This window comes from Dromiciops gliroides, chromosome 5 (assembly GCF_019393635.1).
Source record: "Dromiciops gliroides isolate mDroGli1 chromosome 5, mDroGli1.pri, whole genome shotgun sequence".
Taxonomy (NCBI): domain Eukaryota; kingdom Metazoa; phylum Chordata; class Mammalia; order Microbiotheria; family Microbiotheriidae; genus Dromiciops; species Dromiciops gliroides.
Genome location: NC_057865.1, coordinates 264073213 through 264087364, shown reverse-complemented (window position 1 = coordinate 264087364; position 14152 = coordinate 264073213). Strand labels below are relative to the sequence as shown.

The 14152-nt window shown below is 37.5% G+C and overlaps 1 protein-coding gene across 1 annotated transcript in view; it reads left to right on the top strand.

The window, feature by feature from the left end:
- The window catches only part of CEP290 (centrosomal protein 290), a 95335-nt gene that overhangs the window by 75483 nt on the left and 5700 nt on the right, over window positions 1-14152 (top strand). Inside the window, exons 41-48 of the mRNA XM_043966082.1 lie at window positions 541-686; window positions 1016-1171; window positions 1775-1901; window positions 4447-4581; window positions 5842-5928; window positions 8520-8684; window positions 9371-9493; window positions 12198-12370. Coding sequence (XP_043822017.1) covers window positions 541-686; window positions 1016-1171; window positions 1775-1901; window positions 4447-4581; window positions 5842-5928; window positions 8520-8684; window positions 9371-9493; window positions 12198-12370 — 1112 coding nt within the window. The remainder of the gene's footprint in view (window positions 1-540; window positions 687-1015; window positions 1172-1774; window positions 1902-4446; window positions 4582-5841; window positions 5929-8519; window positions 8685-9370; window positions 9494-12197; window positions 12371-14152) is intronic.

The following is a 14152-nucleotide window of genomic DNA, read 5'->3' as shown; positions in this document are numbered from 1 at the left end:
AAACCCAAGGGAACAAAAGAAATGGAGATTGATTCTTTTGTCTAGGTCAGTGAACTGATGGATCAAACCACATCTAGACACTGGATTTAACTTTGCCCTTCAGCAAGGGTCTCTTCCCTCCAACCTCTAGTCATGTCAGTCAGTGGAATTGAATGATGCTAACCAATCAGCTTTGATCGATGGATAATGACCCGCATCTATCTTGAGGATAAAACCCTTTGCTACACCAGGGTCACATCTCTTCTCTCCCTTGGCTTGGAATGGTTTCTCTTAGTTTGTACTCTTCCACTTAGGATTATGTAGGAAGGCCTGAGACTATGAAAAGTTAGGGAGACAAGTGATCAATACTTTACCAATATGTAATATTAAATAATAATAAATGCTTACTGATAAAACGGGTACAATAGCAATTAATATATAAATAGCAATAATTAAAAAACACAGCAATGTGAATTAAAGTGATACCTTCGTGTCAGTTTTTTTCAGCTGTATTATGTCATGTAAGCAAAAACAATTATTATTCTTTTTCTTATTTTACAGAACTGTCAAGAAGAATTAATTCGATGGGAAGAAGGTAAAAAATGGCAAGCTAAAACTCAAGGGATTCGAAACAAATTGAAAGAAAAAGAAAAAGAAGTCGATACTCTAACCAAGCAGTTGAATACTTTGAAAGAGCTTTTGGCCAAGTAAGTTTACATTTATTTCTGAACCTCATTATGTTTTGTTTTAAACAAACTAACAAACAAACTCTTTTTAATAAATTTAAAGCAACAGTATAGCTTTAATGTATCTAAAAATAGATGTAATCTATAGTTTGGCTCATCTTGTTAAGAAATGTGTTTTAAATGTTTTTATAAGAATTATGTGAGTGGTGGTCCTGGTTTCTAATAAATTAATCCAAATCAAATATAACTTTTGACATATTCCAAGTGTATGTGTAAGTATGTAGATAAATGAGAAAATTTAAAAGTATATTTTATATTATTAATAATGAATTATATATTAAATATCACAGGTCTGATAAAGATAAAATCACATTACAAAAGAAACTAAAATCAAGTGGTGTGACTGCCGATCGTGTTATGGGAGTACATGCTTCGGATTTAGAAAAAGAATTGGAAGAACTTCGAAAAACGAATATTGAACTAGAGAATGAAATAGGTCATATGAGGTAAGCTATTTAAATGAAAGGCAAAACTTTAAATATAACAACCTCTTGACTGAATCTTTAAAATACCTTCATCTGCTTTGTGTTATAATGACAGATTTCATTCAAAGTCCATTCAGAATAATAGAATTGCAGAATTAGAAGGGACCTCAGAGGATTCCTAGACCCTACTTAAAGCATCAAGACTGTTGTAAACTGACATTTCTATTGTACTTTCAGGCTTACAATTAAGAAACTTTTCCCTCATCCCATATATTACATACAGTCCATGAATTGCTTCTCCATACAGCACCTCATTTGCCAGCCACAATTCTGTGAAGGCAATACAGGCTCATTCCTTGTGGTCCAGAAGTATTTCATTAGCTTCATGAACCACAGTTTGATTAGCTGGTGATGACCAGCTGCTTTGGTTTGTAGTTCTTTGCAGCTACAAAAAACGTTGCCATGAATATTTTGGTTTATGTGTGGCACTTCTGTCTTTGGCTTCCTTCTTGGAGTATATGACCATGACTTCTTAATGAAGCTCTGCTAGGTAGCAATAAAAACAAAAACAAAAACAAACTATAGAAGGTGTAAACTTTTTTTCCCCTTTTTGCTTTCTTGCAGGACCCAGCAAGCTCTTCCCCGAGATTCTGTCATAGATGACTTACATTTACAAAACAGGTATCTTCAGGATAAGCTTCATGCTTTAGAAGAACAGATTTCTTTAAAAGATGCATTTTCTAGGCCTTCAGTAAGTCTGTGATTTTATTTTGTTAATGTTAATGTTATTTTGTTTATCAGTTGATAAGATAGGAAACAGTTGCTAATATTTTGTTTTGGTTAAGAATCCTGCTAGCTGTCTTTCTTTTTCTTTTCTTTCATATCAGTGAGCTAGTTTGCAGTGCACATTGTAGTATCTGATAAATACTAAATTATGTGATTGTTTCTTGCCTGGTACTGGAAAGAAGTATCAGGTCCACTATGCATTCCCATTCATTATGAATGTCTAGTGTAGATCATAGGTGCTATTACCATTAAAGGTTTTTTTGTGCAAAGTACTAGTTAAAGCAGAAAAAAATAGGCCTCATCATTTACAACAATTGAACGTGGTAGGTGCTTGTTTTTTCTTTAGAATGTGGAATTGTTTGTGAAAGCCTTAATGTAAGACATTCAGCACAGGTTTCTTTTCTATCATTTTTTTTCTTTTTCTTCTTTTCATGCTCCATCTCATCTTTTGCTTCAAAGCAGAGTTCAGCATGTGACATAACCACTCCCTCCTCTCTTGCTACCCAAACTAGTAAACACAAGTATTTTGTATTTCCCAAAAAGAAAAATTTAGTTGGGAACAAAAAAAATCCTGTAACAAACTTCTCAGTTAAAAACAGGAAGAAAATGGTTGGCAATGAAACCGTTGATGTTCAACAGCATCAGATAACTGGAAATGGTCTGCCCTCTAGTCAGTATATTGATGCAGGCCCTAAGTCAGTTGAGGCTCAGGGATCTGCCGGTTCAGAGTCCTCTGAGCCCAGGGAGTTCAGTCAATTGGATCCAACCAGGCAAACTGATGCTGGCCTAGAAGATTTTATATCTGATTTTGAAAATGAACCAGATGGAGAGAAGGAGGGACTAGATCAAGGCTGTCACAGAAATGGAAACGGAATATGTAAAAATCAAGAAGAGAAAAAGGAAAGAATGACTGAATGTGGACAAGGAAATCCAGAAAAGATGAGTGACAGATTTCCATTGGATCCAGAAGAGCCTGCCAAAGGGGAGATTGAAAATGCTGAACCAGATGATGGTGTAAACTCACACGTTGAAGAGAATGCACAGACAGAAAGCAATACTGAGGAGATCAGATTAAGCCAAACAGCCACCAGGGAAATCACTCAGGTTTGGTAACAGAGCAGCAGTCTTTTGCTAGCAGAGACGGGTGGTATGATGCAGATGGAAATGTACAGAATGTCGTTATCACTATTGACTTTTGGTATATGTAGCTAGACTTCTTTCCAAGCTTGTATTCTTAACTACTTTCCACAAAATATTCCTTTCTCAGTGTGGCAGGAACTGAAATTTCTTTTCAGTTGAAATTTCTAATATACTTAGCTTTTACTTTTTTAATGTTGGCATACTATTCAGAAAGCAGTTTGATGTCTAGAGTAGCAGCAGGAGAAAGATTATTTTCTCTCTTCTCCTCCAAAGAAAATTACCCATTGAACACATAAAATGACAAATGAACTACCATCACAGGGAATGTCATTACAAAGAAGAGCTGTAAATAATATCAACAGTAGCATCATTAGCATAATTGTGGCTGGTAATTCATAGTAACACTACTTTATAGGTCCAATTATGACATAATTATCTTTATCACATGTCCTTCTCTAGGCCTTTGTGTCAGGGTAATAATCCTTTTTGAGGAAATAGCTGAAGGTGTGTTGTTCGCATTATAGTGTATAAGGAAAGTCCAACTGAGATAGACAGGAGCTGAGTTCTTTGATGGTAACTGGACATTTGGTAACATTGACCTTTCCATTCTCCCTATCTGAAAAATCCCAGCCACTTCCTACAGAAAGGTTCACCCTACCTCCCATTCTCTTACCATACCAGACATGCTGCAGGGACGTAGGGGCAAAGATCAGGTGTTTCCTTTTCCTCAGGTTCTGAGCACTTTCGTCTGCTGACTGACCTCACGTGCAGAAGCTTTCCCTCAGGCCCGCCCGGACTGCAATCCCTCCTCCATTCCACCTCCCTAAATCCTTGACTCTGCAAGCATTTGCTCCTTTTCTCCATGAAGCCTTCTCTGATCCCCTCAGCTAATGCTCTTTCTTTTCCCCAAATATCTTGTGATTATGTTGCCTTCCCCAGTACGAGGTCAACACTTTGAGCACAACAAGTGTTGGGTTTTTGGTCTTTGAATTCCCAGTGCCAAGTAAGTGTCCAGCACTTAGTAGGTGCTTAATGTAGGTGTGTTGAATTGCACTGTTATTTCTACTTGCTAACTAAGTAACTACAAAAAGGGCTACCCTGCAATGGTGTTTCATCTTTCACTCTTACAGGATAAAAGCCTGATTTGGTGACTGTACATGGTTTAAGATCATTCTATTCTAGAGTCTCAAGAAACCAATTATTTTAACTTTTCCATATAGAAATCATGTTTTCCATTTCCTTACTTTGCTCTTCTCTGGATCTTCTATAATTTACCCACCTCCCTTTCACAAAGGCTGCCTTTTAGAATAGACATTTTCTCCTGCAGCAAGAGCTTATGAAGTATGTTTTCCCATTTTATCTTCCTGAAGGCAACAGAATTGGGACCAGATGGTCCGTCTAACAGAGAACAGTTGCTTCAGAAGGAAAACCTGAAGGTCTCATCTGAAAACATTGAACTAAGATTTCAACTTGAACAAGCCAATAAAGATTTACCAAGGCTAAAGGTACATCTTTCTACATTTTAGAAGGGTACTGTAGTCACAGCATCTTTGTTTTGATTAGATGTGTATATCATCTTAGCTTGGGAGAAATCAAAGTAGAAAAAATCCTTAGATGTAACCATTTCATTTTGCTGATGAACATATTCAATATGTGTGCATATGTATGTGTTGCTTAGTACTTTGCAATATGAGAAAATTCATATGCAAAACACCTTTATGAAGAGCTGGTATATTGTAGTATAAGAAGTATACTTACTTGAAAGGAATTATATTTTGCATATGTCAACAGGTCATATGTCACTTTTATTTAAATATATGGTTTTCCAAATCTAAATTTGTTTGGCAAAATGTATGGTTTCCCTTTTCTCTCTGCTACCTACTGGTTGTTTAAATTAATTCCTTTTTTCATATTAAAAAAATGATTTATTAGATTTTCCAGCATCTAAATGCTACAGCTGGATATAAATTTAAGCAGTGCCTTGCAATATATTCCTAGCCTATAAATGAGACAGCAGACTAAAAAATTGTTTATTGATTGATTTAATTAATCTTCCAGGTCAATACTGTTTCAATAACTTCAATGAATTACTATTTCTGTTAGAAATTCAAGAATATCAATAGAGCATACCAAGATGTTCATGTAGAATAGCACTTAAGATGTTTGCTAAATTACTGAATGAAATGAAATAAGAATTCATTATTTCTCTCCAATCCTAGAATTTTTGTATAAGTATGGAGACAACTTTTGGGATCTGCTGGATTTTCTAGAAGACCAGCAGTCAAAATAAAGTATTATGCTCATCTTTTCTTTTCACATTTCATAGATTTTGTAAAGTCATAGAATCTTAAAGTCAGAAACTCTGTGAATAGCCCTTCCATTTACTGATGCATTAATTTCCTCTATGGCATCCATAACAAATTATGCTTGAAGCCTCCCATCATCAGAAATTTACTATTTCATGAGAGGACTTATTTAGATGACTCCAATTGTTCAGAAGTTATTTTCTTCTGAAAAAAAATCTTCCTTTAACTTTGCCCTCTAAGTCCATGCAGAATTGGCTGATCCCCTCTTACATGACAGCCTGTAAAATAATTGAAAACAGCCATGTATGCCATAAAAAAAAAAATCTATACTGAAGGAAAAACCAAATCATTATGATGCTAGTTAAGGAGGGGTCACAATCCAGGGAGCATTTCCTCTAAGGTTCTAATATGCTTTATTTATCTGTTTATTTACTTATTTATTTACTTATTTATTTTTAGAGTCAGGTGAGTGATCTGAAAGAAATGTGTGAACTTTTGAAGAAAGAGAAAGCAGAAATCGAAAGAAAACTTGGCCGTGTTAGAGGGGTGAGTGAACAGGTTTATCTTGTGACCTTGTGCTTTCAGTATTCTTGAACTGAAAAGGAGAAAAACATCTTTGCATATAAATTACTGAAGAAGATATTGTGTTCTGGCTAATGCCACTCTTAACTTCACTTCTTTGATTTTTTCCATAGAATCAATTGTTTTGTCCGTTCCATAATATAAACCATGACTTATTGTTGCTCTCTCTTTGAACAAGTAGGTTAAATCTGAAGTCGTCAGCCTAGCATTTAAGATGCTAAGATAATGTCAGAAGAGAAGAGAATTCTCATTTCTCTCCAGACTAGCCACCTGTCCTAACAAAGCTTCCCTGCTTGCTCTGTCCTGAACACAGAATCTCAGAGTTGGAAGAGACCTCAGAGCTTATCTGGTCCACCCCCTATTTGGTCCAACCCATATTTAGAGAAGAATCAACAATCTGTCCTTCAGTCTTTGCTCTAAGACCTCTGCTCTGCTCATTTCCAACCTCACAACTTTGAAGGGTCTTCTCTTCCATTTGATACATTTTCTTCCATCTTTCTGCCAACTCATGATTTCTTCCCACCCGACATGAGGGAGATGTCCACTGATCGAGCCTCACATATTTTTGTACCTTTTTTATGCACTTTTCAACTTTCTCTCTTGTTATATTGCTTTTTAAAGAGCACCATTGAAGTAGGAGCCAGATAGAGATGGATGTGTGACTATTAGCAAATCAGAACCTCTCTGAGCCTCGGTTTCCTCACCTGTAAATGGGTCTTATAATAATACCAGTAGTACCTACCTGTAGAGTAGGGTTGTAGTCAGTAATGAGATAAAATATGCAAAACACTTTATAAACTTTTAAGCACTAGATCAGTGACTGCTCATGATAGAAGCAGCAGTGTGGAAGTTCCTGGGAGACAGAGACAGTCTTCTCAAGGAGTTGGTCATTTTCTTTTTTTAGCTTCCTATATCTCACCAAGTAAAGTACAGTGTTGGATAATCCTGCACTGAGTGCTGAGTAAAGGCTGCTAAGGGGACAGGATCACAGACTGAATGCCATAAAACCAGGCAGTTTCACACACACGAAAACCTCTGTGACAACCCTGGTTTGCACTACTTCTTGTTTATCTTGTTTCTGGAATGTGTAGTGTCATTGGGTGGGTGGGGAATGATAGACCCCGGACAACCCAGATTTATTAGGTTAGTGACCCACTCAGAACGCAGATACGCATCTCCCTGAAGTTCTGCTCTGCTGCCTAATCACAAGAGGAGACCCTGAGTTCTTGAGGGCTATGCCGTGGAACCTAAGCTTCAACAGGTCTCACAGTCTGTGTCTGTCCCCTGAGGAGCAGCCTCATTAAGTTGTTGTTGTTGGTTTTTAGTGAGGCAGTTGGCATTAAGTGACTTGCCCAGGGTCACACAGCTAGTAAGTGTCAAGTGTCTGAGGCTGGATTTGAACTCAGGTCCTCCTGAATCCAGGGCTGGTGCTCTATCCACTGTACCACCTAGCTGCCCCAGCATCATTAAGTTTTACAAGACTTGTCCCCAAGTCACCCTGCAGGATGAGGAAAGGTTCAGCCATAGCATGTCTTAATACTGTCAAGTTACAGGGGGCTCTCTCTGATTGAAGGAGGAAGCTCCCCAACTGACATTCTCAGCATCTTGAAATCCATGTTAGTGACTAGATTTAAGCAGGCACTTGTGACCATTCATTGAACCATGAGAATGTTCATTAATAATAGTAAGAGGAGCTGACATTTATATAGGACTTAAAGTTTTCAAGGGGCTTTATGTATGTTCTCTCGCTGGGGTGTCAAGCAACCATATGAGGCAGGTATGATGGCATTATATTCCCCACTTACAGATGAGAAAAAGGGCTCAATTGAGGCAGCCAGGTGGCACAGTGCATAGAGTCCAGAGTGTGGAGTCAGGAAGACTGATTTTGAATGTGGCCTCAGACACTTGTTGGCTGTGTAACTCTGGGCACTCCACTCAGCCGAGTCTCTCCTAAGGTCTCAGTTTGCTCTTTTCTAAAATGGGAATGATAACATTTACCCCTCAGGATTGTCAGGAGAGTCAAGTTAGATAAGTATATAAAATGCTTTGTGAAACCTAAGGTTAAATAAATGTTAGCTGCTGCTGCTGTGACTGAAAAGTAGTCACAAAATTAGTAAATGTCAGAGGTAGGTTTCACACTTAGGCTCTGTGAACTACAAGGTCAGCACTCTCTCTGTGATACTCAGCTCCCTCTCTTGTATAAAGTATTTCAGACCATTTTCCTTAAATATGCCCAAATCCAATTTTTATGTAATTCAATTTAAAAATTCTATTGCTATTCTGGCATAATTGATCCTTTCACTAGGACTTAGAGATCATGTAATGACTCTGATTTCCTTGATTAGGGGGGGAAATTCCTTCGGCTTTGAACCTGCAGTGCTAAACACTGTCTCCAGTGCTGTGTAATTTAAATAAGATAACATGTGCTCTCTTTAAAAGGACAGAAACTTTTCCTTTTCTGTGTTTTCATAATTTCAGGTCTTTTATTTCATGTGCAAAAGTAGTGTTTCTGGGAATGAATTGATACATTGTTTCCATGCATTTTTTTGGTATAGTCTGGAAGAAGTGGCAAGACAGTTCCTGAACTAGAAAAAACTATTGGTTTGATGAAAAAAGTTGTGGAGAAAGTCCAGAAAGAAAATGAATATTTGAAACGAGCATCAGGAATAATGACAAGTGAGAAAATGTCTACTATTGAACTTGAAAATAAAAATCTGAAGGTAATGCTTATATTCTTTTTTTTCCCTTATATTCTTAATAGTAATTTGTTCTGCTGTGGGAAACTTTAGAAATATATTAAAGGGGCAGCTAGGTGGCGCAGTGGATAGAGCACCGGCCCTGGATTCAGGAGGACCCGAGTTCAAATCCGGCTTCAGACACTTGACACTTACTAGCTGTGTGACCCCTGGGCAAGTCAGTTTACCCCAATTGCCTCACCAAAAAATATATAAATATATACATATGTGTGTGTGTGTGTGTGTGTGTGTGTGTGTGTGTGTGTGTATATACACACACACATATACATATATGTATATGTATATATTAGAAAAGTTGTAATTATAGTGCCATAGTTTATCCTGAATAAAATTTTTTTTAAAAAATTCATCAGTCATTAAATGAATACCATGAAACTCCATTGTACAAAATCCTAGTTAAGTATGAGTTTGGAGTAGGAATGGATAACAAGGGTGAGTATAAAATTGGGTAGGCTAGAGCAGGAACATGGGCTTGGGTTGGTTGATCATATGGATTTCATACTTGTTAGAGCTTGATGGATCAGGGCTCCAGGAGAAGATTTTACTTTGAATCATATAAATGTGGTCTCTAAAAGGTACTGAACTTATAAGAGCTTTATTCATATTAATTAATTTCCTTTTTTTTTTACATGTATTTTTTAAAACTCTAGACTGAATTAGAAAAACTGAAGCTTCATCTTGGTCGTCAACTGAGCATGCAATACGAGTTTAATGCTAAAGGTCCAGAGGGTATTATGGTGGAAAATGACAGGCTTCGTAATGAACTTAAAAAAGTATGAACAATGTTATTAATTACAACTATTTCAACAGACCTTTTTTAAAGCTCTTTCAATCTTTAAACAAAGACAAATATATATTCAGTGAGATGCCCTGCTAAAAATACGAATGGCACTTTTCACAGTCTTCATCCAAAGGGCACAATATGATGGGAGTATTTACTTACTTTCTGTTCTTCCTAACTCAAGAGTTCTTAACCATTTTTGGCATAGTGACCCCCTTTGGCAGTCTTTGGTAAAGTCTTTGGACATCATCTCAGAAGAATATTTTTAAGTGCATAAATACATAAGATAGGGGCAGCTAGGTGGTGCAGTGGATAAAACACTGGCCCTGGATTCAGGAGGACCTGAGTTCAAATCCACACTCAGACATTTGACACTTACTAGCTATGTGACCCTAGGCAAGTCACTTTACCCTCATTGCCCCGCAAAAAAAAAAAAAATACATATGATTACAAAGGAAACTCTTTCTTCTAAGTGGTTAGATCCCAGGTGAAGAATCTTAACATATGACGAGACAATGGTGATAGCTCATCTGATACCTGTTCTCTCCTGGTGTTTCTACACTGCCTAGACTACTTCTTCCTGGTCCTAGTCTTCATAGACTTTAGTTCTATCAGCCTTCCCAAAAAGTGAGTCGTGAGTTCAGACCACAGCAGGATCCTGCACTTACCTGTCCTTCAGAATAGGGCCTTGAATGAATTCACACAGTCATGGACTACAATTAGACCTTGAGCCAATTTTGGTAGGTTTTTTTTTTTTTTCATTCCTTTTCCCCATTTGTAGAGATGATTTTGTGATATGAGTCCAGTGGCTAACAGTCCACCAGGACGTTCCTGAAAAGTTCACTGTGCTAGTCAGTGCTACTCAGTGAAATGTGAACGATATAACATGATACAGTGAGCATTTATTAGGAACCTGCTTTGCTCAGTCTTTAGTTGGGTACAGGAGAGATACAAGGTTCCCTGCCCTCAAGAAGCTTACTGTCTAGAAGGGGGATGCAGAGATCATTACAACATTGTGATAAATTCAGTAGAGAATTACCTTTTGCAGTGCCTGTAAGAGCAGAGCCATCCAAAAGGGGATGGTCATTAGCATCTCAAAAGACTGAAGGACTGCATTCACACTGGGTAGGGTGAATATATGTCAGATGTAATCAGCATGTTAAAAGAAGGATAGATGACATTCCAGGCATAGGAAACAGCTGGAGTGGGGCAGAGCATCCCAGATGAGAAATGAACTAATCTCCACCTCCACTTCTGCTTTTGAGAATTCCTATATTCCTGCAGAGTTCAGCTCAAATACCCTCCAGCTTGAAATCTTTCTTGATCTAACTATCCCCCGAAGTTGCCCTATGTTTATTTTGCATGTATTTTGTACACGCTTATTTTTGCACGCTCTTACTTATTCATATTTTCTTCCTTTATAAAGGGTAAGCCCCTTAGGCTAGGGATTATTTCCTCATTTTCTTGTATTTCCTGCACTTAGCCTAGTGTCTTGAAAATAACAGGCCCTTCATAAATTTATATTGATTAGTTAGGCATCTTGGAGTCACAGTTTCAGAGCTAAAGATCATCTCAGAATTCCTTTATTCCATAGTTGAGGAAACGGAGTTTCAGAAAGGTAATGTGACTTACCCAGGGTCATACAGCTAGTGACTGAATTGGGATTGGCTCCCAAACCCAGTGCTTTTCCAGTCTACCATACTTGTCTCTTCAGGTAATCCCTGGAGTCAAGAGGGTTGTATTTTTCTGTGAATTATTTGGAGTTGCCTAGTAAAGCGTTATAATTTATTAGCTTTTGCTATATTTCACTGGGTTCTGTCTGAGACACTAGTAATACAATTAATGATGTCAGTTGTCACTTTTTTTATTCACTTGCCAGGAATAGTTCCTTGCTAGACAAATGAGTATGACTATTTCCAAGAATGACCCATATGAGAGGGGATCTTTTGAAACCTTGTTGTTCCACGTAATGTGAATAGCTGTTCTGAGAGAAAATATCAGTGCTAGTGATAGTTGTTGTTGTTTTTTTTTTTTTTGCCTAAGTATTAAATACAGAATTATGTAGATATCAAAAACACCTGTTACTCTTCACAATTTCTTGTTAGGAAAATGGTTTACTTTCTTCCATATTGTACCTGAGTATCCCCCAATCAGCCTCCTTTATTTGAGAGGTCTTCTAAATACCTTACGCACTGGACTGTCATTTATGGGGACTCTCAATATATTTTAATCCCCTAAGAGGGCATTTGAAATAGCATGGTTTCCTATTTTGCCCTAGAAAATAGATTTAACTTATCTTTTTAATATCACAAGGAAAAATATTTTAAAGCACTAGGGATCACTAAAAAAACAAAGCTATTCTTTGGGGATAATCAAATAATCCCATATTTTGAATGTTTAGTAGATGAAATATACCTTATTAAGTGTCCAGTGAATATGGCTTATGGTCAGGTGCATGGAGGAGTATAGGAACTCAGTTCTTTCCTTAAAGGTGCAGTCCATCACTATCTAACTGTATGTTCATACACACACACTCTCCCCTTCCCTCCCTTTTTCTCCACCTCAGTTGTTATCTGGATCAAAACAAAACTTTTTTCACTTGACAAAGACAACTTTTATCCTTCTAAGTAGCAAACTTGTGATCACTCTTATAAAATGTGTTACTCCAATATCCTAATTATTCCCTTCTCTGATAGAAAGTAGAATCTGCCGAGATGCTTCGGATGGAAAAACAGGACTTGGAGGTGTCAGTTGAGAAGCTGACAGCTCAGCTGGAAGAGATGGGTAAGAGATTGCGTCTGATTGAGAGCAGAGATCCACAGCTGGAAGAGGCCGGAAGCAGGAGTTTGAAATCAGCCATTGATACGAGGTAAGAGAATGTCTTAGACCAAAATCAGTCTCTGTCCTGCTTCTAACATTCTTTTTAAAGAATGTGAATCTGCTCCTTCAAGTAGTTACAATAATAGCATGGTTTTGATCCCCTGGACAATACATAATAGACAGTGTCTATTGTTTGGGTCTGGTGTGGCGATAGTGGGATTTCTTCCCAAAACTTTTAATGAAAGGATTTCCTTAAAATATAAAATGGAAATTGGAGGTTCTTTCTCAGTTATCATCGGTTAAGGTGAAATAGTGTCTTAAGGTAAACAGCTATACAAATTGAATTTTAATTACATCATCCTACCATGGTTATACTGTCACAAAAATCAAATAAAAAAAACACAACCCCAAATCACATGATACTACCATTTCTGTTTATTTTCTCTGATACTTCATTTCATTCAACAAACATTGTACTCTACTAGGCCCTGTAGGAAATAGAAAAATGATTAAGCTATAATCCTTTCTGTCAGTGGTCTGAGAGTTTTCTGTATGGTAGGGTAAGATGTGATAATGCAGAAGAGGCACAATTAAAGGGTTCAAACACTTCAGTGGAAGAAAGGATCCATTTTTGATAAGAGAAGGTATATTCGAGGTATAAAAAGAAGAAATACCATGGAGAAGGTATATTAAATCTTGAAGGATAGGTGGGATTCCAACGGGTTGAATTTGATGAGAAAAGGATTTTAAGCCGAGGGGGCATCATGAGGAAAACTGTGAGAGGGGGAAGTGTGGGTCACATTCGGGAAAGTTAGTAATTCATTGTGGGCTTCAAGGCCCTTGGCAGTGCCCCGGCCTTCTTTCTCAGGCTTGTTGCCAATTTCCTTCATGTACTTTCTGTTCCAGCCCACCTGGCCTCCATCTTCTGGGTCTGTGCCCTTATAGCACGTCCCCTGTTGCAGAGGTCAAGCGCTCAGAGTGGACTTCGTTTCTTTTTTTTTTAATATTGTCTTTAACCTTTGAGACCAGCGAGGGAGATGCATTTATTCCTTATTTTTTCCTTCATGTTTTCAGAAGAAATGAAGTAAAAATAAGCAAGGTACAGAGTGAGAGTTGGCAAAAACTCCAGAGGGTCGTGATCTTAAACAGCTCCCAAGGGAAGCAGCAAAGAGCAGAAAATCATGCAAGGATGTCAGGAGCTAGAAGAGCAGGCAAGGGCACTCTCACTCCCAGAAAAGGAGGCTGTGGAGCACGCTGACCATCTTCTCATCTGCCCCTTATACTGTTCATTCACATGGCCCCAACAGCCTAGAAATCAGTCATCTTTACTTTGGGAAATCTGTACTTCAAGGTCTCGCCTCCTTACAACAGATACCTTTTAACAGTATAGAGGTCTCCATAGAGCAGACTTTCTAACTTTTTTTTTCCTTAATTATACCCTAAGACAAAGATTCTTTTTTTAATATTTAGATTTTTTTATTTTCCCAAATGACATATGAAAACAAATTTTGACATCAGTTTTTTACAACTTCATGTTCCAAATTCTCTTCCTATCTCCCTCTCCCCCAAGAACTCAAGCAATTCAATTTAAGTTATACATGAGTAGTCATGCAAAAACATCTCCACATTAGCCAGGTTGTAAAAGGAAATGGACAAAAACAAAACTTCAGGTAAGGGAAATAAAAAAAAAAATTATGCTTCGGTCTGTATTCAGATACCATCAGTTCTTTCTCTGTAGATGGATTGCATTTTTCATAAGTCCTTCAGAGTTGTCTTGGATCATTGCATTGCTGAAAATAACCAAGTCATTCAAAGCAGATCCTCTTACAAT